Source organism: Diabrotica undecimpunctata, chromosome 8 (genome assembly GCF_040954645.1).
Source record: "Diabrotica undecimpunctata isolate CICGRU chromosome 8, icDiaUnde3, whole genome shotgun sequence".
Classification (NCBI taxonomy): Eukaryota; Metazoa; Arthropoda; class Insecta; order Coleoptera; family Chrysomelidae; genus Diabrotica; species Diabrotica undecimpunctata.
The window spans coordinates 93,252,755-93,262,815 of NC_092810.1; the positions used below are offsets into that span (position 1 = coordinate 93,252,755).

The 10,061-nt window shown below is 31.0% G+C and overlaps 1 protein-coding gene across 1 annotated transcript; it reads left to right on the top strand.

Moving 5' to 3' along the window:
• Nucleotides 1-4,100: 4,100 nt before the first annotated feature.
• On the top strand, nucleotides 4,101-10,061 carry LOC140449004 (uncharacterized). The gene is made up of 2 exons (XM_072542144.1): nucleotides 4,101-4,150; nucleotides 9,503-10,061. Exons 1-2 carry the CDS (start codon nucleotides 4,101-4,103, stop codon nucleotides 10,059-10,061), a joined length of 609 nt encoding a protein of 202 aa, XP_072398245.1.

Consider the following 10,061-nt stretch of genomic DNA (forward strand, 5'->3'; position numbering starts at 1 on the left):
TATGTTGCTGGTTACTTTCATCTCCCATCTTTGTTTTAGATTTATTTCAGTATCATTAGTCAGTGTTATATGTTTATTTTATTGCTGAAGGCCTCAGATTTCTTTGACACTATCAAGGCTGATTTCCATGAATTGAGAGCAGCCAATTTGGTCATGTAATCTTTCATCAATTTTCCTTTGGTATTGATCTAAAGGTTACTTTTAGATTGTTAATATTTATACCAGTTAGTGTTGGTTGTTTGATTAATTTTTTTTTAGATTTAGAAAATATTTGCTCTGATTGGTCTATGGTCGTTGCCCTTTTAAAATGTATTAACTACACCGACATATTTTGTTGTAGAAATCTTGATAATTAGAATTAGGTCAATTTCCTTTATAGTGGTTCAATTTGGTGCTACCGAAGTTCATTTTTTATTCGATTTTTTCTTATAGAATGTATTTGCAATAGATAGGTTTTTTTAATATGGCATTAAAGTCACCATTTAAATACTGGAAATAACTTTTATTATGGTCTAGTGCTTCAGTTATGTTAGTGTAAGGTGTAAGGTAAAGATCTATCTGTGATAATAGGAATTTCTACTACTTTTAGTTTTCATTTCTTTTTAAGTAGGAATCCAATACGGCTTGTTTTGTATGTTGAAGTTCCTTGATAGAAGAATGTGTTTCCTGAGGCTAATTTCAATAGCTCTTTACCTTTTCGTCTTACTTCGCTGATTTCTATGACGTCCCATTTTATATTCTTAATTTTCTTTTTCAGTTCTACAAGTCTGGACTGATTTGATAGTAAGCGACAAGTATATGTCGAAATATAAAGCTTTTTTGTTTTATTTGGGTAGCGGTTTAGACTCCTCAGATTCTTAGCACCCTCTGCACTCCTGGCCTGATCCCGAAAGCTACCCAGTTCAGGGCCGTTTAGACCCAATGGTTTTGGGTTGGTAAGGGTTCGTTAGTGTGTTCCGATTAAGACACCGAAACCCTCATTTCACTTTGCCATTTCTGCTAGATATCTTATTTCCATATTTCACCATACATTGCTCGGGGATAACTCGACTTATATCTTCGTTTACGGACGTTAAAGGTAGGATTATTGGCAGTACTGACTGACTTTATAACGATTTAATTCATGATTAAGACGCTGATTGAAATTCATGCCAACAAAGGTAAGTTTAATATAAACTCCAACTTGCATGGTCATGATACAAGATTTGGAGATGCTATTAGGGCACAACGTTTTAGTTTGACAAAGAGCATAAAAAATTCAACTGATGTTGGTTTGTATAACTTTTTGCCAGATGATGTAAAAAGTCTTCACTTGTTATCGTTTAAGCTTAAAATTAAATCACACTTTTGACGTGACAACGTCTTAAATTAGGTTGTGGCTCGGAGTCACTCATGAAAAAGTGTAACGCCCGCTCACGTCTGTTACGATGAGTCACCGAACGAGAGAGAGGCCCGCCGGACCGGCGAATGCCTTGCGTCTCTCTCCCACTCAAACATGATCGGTCCGCTGGTGCGATGCTATTTCTCCTATCATCGTCCTATCCTCAACAAAATCACTCAAATAGAAATTAGTTAAGTTTAAGTTTACATGTACAATGTTTTAGTAAACAAAATATATTTCTATAGTTAAAATTTGTGCAATTCTTATTTTCATTCAATTCCTTGTTCCTATTGTGCAATTTAATAATATTCATATCAATAAATATTCTACCGAGAAAGAGACGTTGTCACGTAAAATCTTCGCCCGTAAAACCGACTTTTTTAATTAAATTTACACTTAACATTGTTTCTATTCACAAAGGGAGTACCTAAGTACAGTTTTTACACAATAGTACTAGTTTGGTCAGGGTATTTGCCTATTATGATGATATTTCATGTTTTTATATTTTTATTTTGTGTTTGCCGTTTCTTAAATAATTATAATAATTTTTTTTAATAATTATTAATAATAAATGTCTGTTTGTAATATTTAAATTCGCAAAATTTTTATATGTATGTATGTAAAAATTATCACTATTCCTTTGACTTGTAAAAAACAAAATTATTTTTGTATATTGACTAAATAAATTTCATTCTATTCATTACTTACATTGATGTTAACGTTTAAACAAAATTAATTCAAAATTATGCTTATGTACCAATTGTCAGAAAAGGATAATACTGACTGCCATAATATATGTCGAATTGAAATATTAATTCTTTTTGAAATTATTAGTTAAATATTAAAGTTAACTTTATTTAAAAGAAATATGACAATAAGCTGATCCATAAAACTTATAATTTTATTTATTTATAATTTTTTAGTTTGTCATGAAAACAAATCTTTTTATTAACGAAAAAATGGTTATGTTACTTTAAAAAATTTTAACAAAAAGTACCTTGTATCACTAGCTGGTGTATTTCCTTTAAGAAAGTCTTGACAGTAGATATTAAAAACACTATCCCACACAAACTGCAAATGGTCTGGGACGACCCATGGAACACAAAATGGACAAATGTTGGAAAGGTCAAAACTGAATCGGGGTTCGGATTATTATGGATGACAACAAAATGCACTCTTCGAAACTCGGCGATCAAATCTTGCTTAAAACCACGTGGACCTTTCAAATTGTTGGAAACCCTGCTGTACAAACTCCTTACATAGTACATAGCATAAGAAATTTGAGATTAACTAACTTAACAAAGACTGCGCCAAATAGCATCTTGAGCTCAAATTCACCTCTCAACTCAAAAATTTGCCGGCTTTAAAGATCTACATGCCGAAAGCTATATCTTCCGAATCCAAATTTCCAACTGACTCTTGTCGTCTTAATTCATTTGATCTTTTTTTCCCATCCCCCGTCCAGTTTTCGCTGCCAGCTAATCGGAACTTTTTTTAATGACGCTTTTTTTCGATTATGACCTTTAGAATGCTGAACTTTTAAAATTGTTGCAATTTATTTAATCTAGACGCAAATGTTATCTTCGCAGGTGATATTTTTCTTAGATGTACACCTATGTAAACAAAACTTCAAGGAATTCTTATACACCAACCAGGGGCATATCAAATAAATTCTTATACATTAAATATTCGATAGTTATAAGGAAATTCTTTACGCTACAACCTTTTGTGTAATTGTGACCCATTCGTCCCTATCAGTTAGACATTTACCGGAGATTTAAATGATATTTTTCTACCAGCAAAAGAACAACCCCCCCGATACCTATATTAAAAAAGACTAACTATAACATATTATTATATATATTATTATATATTATATTATATCATTAATATAAAATATTGTTTAATACTTAAATTGGTTTAAGATAGTATATTATACAATTATCCACTTCTTGTTTATATTCCTAAATGTAAAGTGCCACGATTACCTTAGACAAGGTTAGGCTGAGTATGACATTGGATTTTTTATAAAATCAACTTTACATTCATTTTAAAAATTAGACTAAACATATATTTCGTCCAGTGAAGATGTGTTGTTTTACTATCCCTTAACTACTAACATTAAAAACAAGATACCTCTGAAGACCATACAATATGTTTATTTGCTGCAGTTGATTTTTACTAAAGTATTCAAATCCCATTTTCGGTTAGAGGTAAAATAAGGTCCCCCTGTAAATTTGTAGTAGTAATTGCTTGCTATTGACAATTTTCGAGATAAAGACGGACAGTACGGAAGGCCCGCAACTTGCGATCAACTCAACCAAATCTCGGGATAATATGATTAACAGCATCCACATGTAACAGCACGTTATAAATTCAGATCAATCGGTGAATAATTTACTTACTACCATAGACTTACTTGCTTAATAAAATTTTGAATGGGTATTTTAATTAATTAACGCAGGCAAGTCGTTCGGTCTGCCGTTCGAGAATATTAATTTTGTATGGCTGAAGGCAACTCGGCTGGGGGAGAACATACCTAAATCCAGTCTGGAGAATTTGTAAGTAACATGTATTAATGAAAAGTGATCACGCAAATTGAAATTTGGTTATTAAAGTCAGGCTATAAATCATGGAAATACTATGCTACATAAATTACCTCCATATAATGCAGAAAATTATATTAATAATTAGAAAGAAAGACAGAGATAGAGAGAAAATGAGAGATGAAGCCGGTTTGCATATCAGATTTCAAGATTTCCTTGATGGGTAAGACACTGGAACTCAAATTTTGATATTTTTTTACTTTATATACCGGTACGTATTAAGTAGGAAATAATTATTATGCCTGAAAATCTATTTTAGTTTTTTGAATGAGGTGGTACATATTTAAGCCAGTAACCATTTGGTCTTTAGACATACATAAATGTCTAGGCACTAGCTAAAATATCAATAAATACAACACTGTCTATAGAATTATCTACAGATATTTAGATAATCCTGCAATTATTATTTTACTTTGGGACCAATGCTGAATAGATTTGATAAAAAAAAATTTTTTTGATCTCTCATCTAGATATTTATCAATTTTTTAGTGGAAAACAAAAAAAAACACAAAATGGAATACGTTAAACTTTTTTTAAATCATTGTTACCTTAATTATCAACATTAAGGGTCAAAATTAACCAATATTTTACAAGAAAAGTTTTTAATAAAACATATAAAATTATTAATTTTTTTAAACAGAAGTATTGTAAACAAATAGTAGGTACTTTGTGCTCTGACTAGAGTAAAAGGAGTGTTCAAAGAGTTCAAAAAATTTTCATTGCAAAATTATTCTAAGCAGCCAATGTACAAATCTTTTCCAAAGTCTCCTTTTATTGGTATTTTTTATTTATTTATTTAAAATATAATAAAATTAAATAAACATTATCAAATGGGTATTTACACATATTACACATTTATTAAACAATTTTCTATTTTACACTCTTATATTTAAACAAATCAGTTTTTAGTATTAAAAAAATACTTTTTAGAACAAAAAATTATGCACTTATATAATATTATAATATTGGACATTATAACTTCATAACGTTTAAATTCATAAAATTAATTTGCTTTGCATATTTATGCTAGTTTGCGTAGTATATTTCATATTTCTGCACAATCCTACTGAATAGTCCCTTTATAAAAAAAAAATACAGGTTGCCAAGGGAAAATGATCGTCAAGAATGGTTTAAACAATTTTCTTAAAAAGAATTATAAAATTAAATTTTTTTGTAGGTAACAAGATTTTATATTACATCGTGCTTATTATCATCATCTGAATCTAAAGTTGTGTTGTTTGTTTCAATGATAATTCGTTCTAATAAGCATTCGTCAACTAAAAAATTTAACTTTCTTAACTTTTCCTTCTTCTTTATTGCATGCTGTATACATTATTTTCAATTTTCTGCAGTGAATTTAGATGAAGCTTTCTGCAAAAGTCTTGTCATATCAACTAATTTGTTTATATCGTTGTTTATGGCTACGTCACCCTTTACTTGTACATTTGTACATATATTAGCTCTATAGGATTAAGTTGTCAATGATATAGTGGTAAACGAAATACAGTTATTCCGCGATCTTTAGCTTTTTCATCGATTACATATTTTTTATATTTTTGTTTGTGTTGTTGAACGATATTCATAAGCTAACCATCTTTTTACCAAATGTAATCTCTTTTTCTTTTAACCAATTAAGTATCTCATGTTTTTCCATGCCAAAGTTAGTAGTTTTTTAATTAAACAAGAATTTTTACTGGCATTATCCGTTATTATGACAGAATTTTGTGGTATGTTAATAACCATCTGAAAAAAATATTCTTTAAATAGGTTTGCAATCATTTCTTCATGGTAATCTTTGGTGGACCTTGAAGTAAAGTCTAATAAACCAAAGAAATCCCCTTTCATAAAAGCCTGTCGCAAATTGCTAATATTTTTAACAACCCAACATTTTAAAAGAGTGTGCCCTTAGATATATAATTTTTGTCCAGAAGTAACGCCTTTTTATTACATTTTTCCCACGAAAAATCTGTTTCCTAAGGACACTTCCACAATTTTGTTCTCCCAAACACCGGTAGTACGTCGTCGTCATAATACTATTTTAAATTTTGTCGATGACAAATATTTCTTTACGTGTGGTAGTTTTAACTAAGTTATCAGTTTCCATTAGTTTCTTTCCGATAGGTTTTTTTAGTTTGACACTTCCTCATGATTTCCTTTATTTTAAAATCGATAAATTGTTGCTTCCTCAACTTATGTCATAACTAAACAACAACCAACGATTTCCCGAACACTAATTTTTGGAGTTTTGTGAACTAACGCATCATGCACAATTTATTAGTGTTTTCTAGTTGAGAATAAGAACTTTTACTGACCAATTTGTGTGGTTTAAAAGTTAACGTGGTTGCCATCGTGGAATATAAATATCACATTACCCACAACATAACTAACGTCAAATATTTATTTTACAAATTAAACCAAACACCTGATTATAAGCACCGATTCCACATAAATATCAAAACCCACTGACTTTAAATAACGGACTTTAAATCTCATTTTTATACCTGCATGTACCTATACTATAATTCCACTATTTGGAAAAGTGATTTCATCGTTTGAAGGCAGAGAAGTGAGAAAAGACGTATGAAAATTACGTGGCGTACGCTCACTTTTATTTCAACGTTAATTATATTATATTTTTTAAATAATATTTGTTCGAAATAGGCCACAATATAAATTTATTCACAGGTTTTTACTGACGTTTCGGTCTATATATCCAAAGGCCGTTTTCAAAGATATACACGACAGTAACATTTATTTTATTTGTTTATTATTATATATTTATATAATATTATTTATATAATCTTATATTATTTATTTTATTTTTTTTTTCTAAAAACGGTCCCTGGAATAGAGATCAAAACGTTAGTAAATTAAACATTTGAATATATTTTGTGGCTTATTCCCTACATTCCCCTAAAAATACAGAATGCCATAAACAGAAAGCTATAATTGATGGATTCGACCGCTACTTGATGGAAATTCATTTTATGTAACAATAAACCACTGAAAACATTGTTTTCGAAACTTCCACAAAATGTATTATAATATTTTCTCACTACAGCTGTTTCGGCAGAGTGACTTTCTCAGTAATCTATTCTTGGTATGCATTTACACTTTAGAGTCTTTAACGAAACCACTTTATAGTCTTTAACCAACTTAAGACAAACAGTTCTCCCCTCCTCAACCTATTTAGTAGTACCTGTAGTGATAAGATTTTATAATAAATTTTGTGGAACTTTCGAAAACAAAGTTTTCAGTGTTTTATTGTTACAAAAAGCTATAAAAAAACAAATAAATTTGCAGAAAGTTTATTGATGCTACCCGGATGTCGCGGAAGTTACGGTAAAACGTCTATTGACGTGACCTGACCAGGTTCTAATTTTGTTAAGATTCTCTTCATTAAGCGTCGTCCCATTCCTGATGGAGCTTTTAATCCTGTAAATCAGCCTTCTACAAATGCTTCGCGTTTACCTTTGACATTGAAATCTTGCCAATCTTTTCCAACTGAACTAACCTTTGTTAATCCAGGTTTCATCCAAATAAAATGTTTTCCGTTCAATAATGCGAAGTGTGCGTATTTCTTTAAAATGTTTTCTTTTCCACACAATAATTTATTTTTTTTTCAAATAACACACTTTATCTGTTTTTATCGAAAGTTGATTTCGCTCATAGTTCTGATTAATATTCTTCGAGATATATTGGGTAAAAAGTATTTGTTTTCGAGCCCTTGAGAAATTTTTTCAGTGTTGGAATTTTACTCCGAAAATAAAATCATGTCATCCAAAACAATGTTTTTTCTACGTCTAGTTTTACGTTTTACTTGCTTTTTATTTTCCGATGTATTTTTAGGCACATGATAAATACAGCTAATGGATACTTTTGTTAAACTGCTACAATTATCGACCGCTTGGCTAATATTTGATGCCATTTTTCTGCATCATGCAATTCAATTCCTTCATATCGTATCACTACCTTCTCTTTTGACGTAAACATTTTGCTGTCTTATCTTGGAACAACTCGGTTGTTCGTTCATTATATTTTAATAATCACAGAATATAATTAAAAATTTACTATAAAAAGGCAAACTTCAATAACACCACAAACTTCAACCGCAAAAAATATAATCACAAAAGGCAACAGAAGCACTCCCGCCAGCACCGCCTATCTAAATGAACGTTTCTTGCTTTGGAAGGTGCGGTGGTATTACCGCTACGATGCTTTACAAATTCCCAAGCTGCCAAGTTTTTGAAACAGAATGGGAATGAAATGTATCAATTTTTATTTTATAAACTTAAATATGTAGCAAAACTGAACAGGTAAATAAAATTTATGTCGATACAATTTTGTGCTCAATTTTAATATTGCACGAACTAATTTTTTTGTAATTTTTATGTCGGTAATAATCGCTGCGTCGAAGAATTCAGGTTTGTAAGACCATAACTGCTACTTGTGAACAAGAATCGGATACACTGTACGGCATATTGTAGTTACGTCTGCTATAGAGAAGCACAAATAAATGTACTAATTATACCCTCTATGATTTCTGATGATAAAATGCAAATTAAACGGGTAGTTTTCGAGGGCCGCTGAGTACATTTAACATTTGGCGTTTAGACGATAAAATCACTCTTCCAAATAGTGGAATTTTACTATATAGGTTTTGTACCTTCCGTAATAACCTGGATTAACTTTAATTGTCTACAAATATGAGTTGTCTTCTTAGCAGCGTTATCTAACTGCCCCACGAACTACCTGGGCCCATTAATCCCAAGTACTTGCTGCCCCATCGCCGAGAAAGTTAGGGATTAGTGTTAGTGTTTAACTTTTAAATGGAGAATCTAACGACTATGTTTAGCCAAAGAGGAGAATTTGGCTATTTATTATTTTTTTTAATTAATTAATAATTAATGAATAAAAATATTCAAAGGCCCATGTCTCCAAAGATGGAAAAAAGTGTACACAAAAGAAGGTCAGGAAAATTACGTTATTCTTAAAAATGCATCGGTGGAGCATAATCATGCTCCAGATATCCACGTTGACCGGCAAATTTTTAGTAGTTCTACAAAGAGGAAAGCTGTAGAAGATATATGTGAAAGACCTTTAAATATTGTCTATAAGGAATTGAGGAAGGAAAAGTTCAGCAATTTACCACTGACGACGAAAGACATTTCTTGCGTTCTAAGAAATATCTATGCTGCCAGACGAAAATACACACCATCATTGAACAAGTCACAGGAAGAAGTTCTACAAGTGTTGATGAACTTAAATTTAAAAACAAATACAGGTGAAAACTTTTTATTATCTACGAAAAATAAATCTTTCAATTATCATTCAATAATTACAACTATAACATTCAATTTATTACAGTGGAACATAAATGGGTTTTATACCCATTATGAAATGCTAAAACTTTTGATTAACGATATTACCCCGTTATCAGTTGTCTCCAAGAAACGAATTTCAAAGACCAATATTGCCACACATTTAAAAATTTTTCAACATTTTAAAAAAATAGAAACAAGCAAGAAAAACCAAGTAGTGGAGTGGCCATTTGTGTTAAAAATACTCTTGAAGAACAAACGATTCCTCTAAAAACAGACATCGAAGCTGTAGCCGTCTCAGTTAAAGCTTCCCAATGCATTAATGTATGTTGCATCTATACTCCCATAAATACACTTCTCACCTTAACCGACTTAAAAACACTCATTTCACAAATACCTATGCCCAGGCTAACAGTAGGAGATTTCAATAGTCACAACCCAATGTGGGGCTCAACAAATTTTAATATTAAAGGTAGACTAATCGAAGACTTGTTAGCTGAAGAAAATTTAAACATTCTCAATGATGGAAGACCAACCAGATTTAATGTACATATTGATACAACATCGGCAATCGATCTATCGATTTGTGACCCAACTCTTTCAATGGCTCTTAATTGGGATCCACTACCCTTTTTATATGGGAGCGACCCATATTATTCAGCTATCTCTGAATACCAACCAGTCCGGAAATGGAACCAGAAAAACGCTAATTTAAACAAATATGCTGATGCCATAGAAACAGACATAGAATAA

Excerpts from the sequence above, each read along its gene's own strand:
- LOC140449004 (XM_072542144.1), top strand. The coding sequence starts at position 4,101 with ATGAGAGATGAAGCCGGTTTGCATATCAGATTTCAAGATTTCCTTGAT. Across the intron at positions 4,151-9,502 it reads TTTCAAGATTTCCTTGATGG|AAACAAGCAAGAAAAACCAA; the intron begins GTAAGACACTGG and ends TTAAAAAAATAG.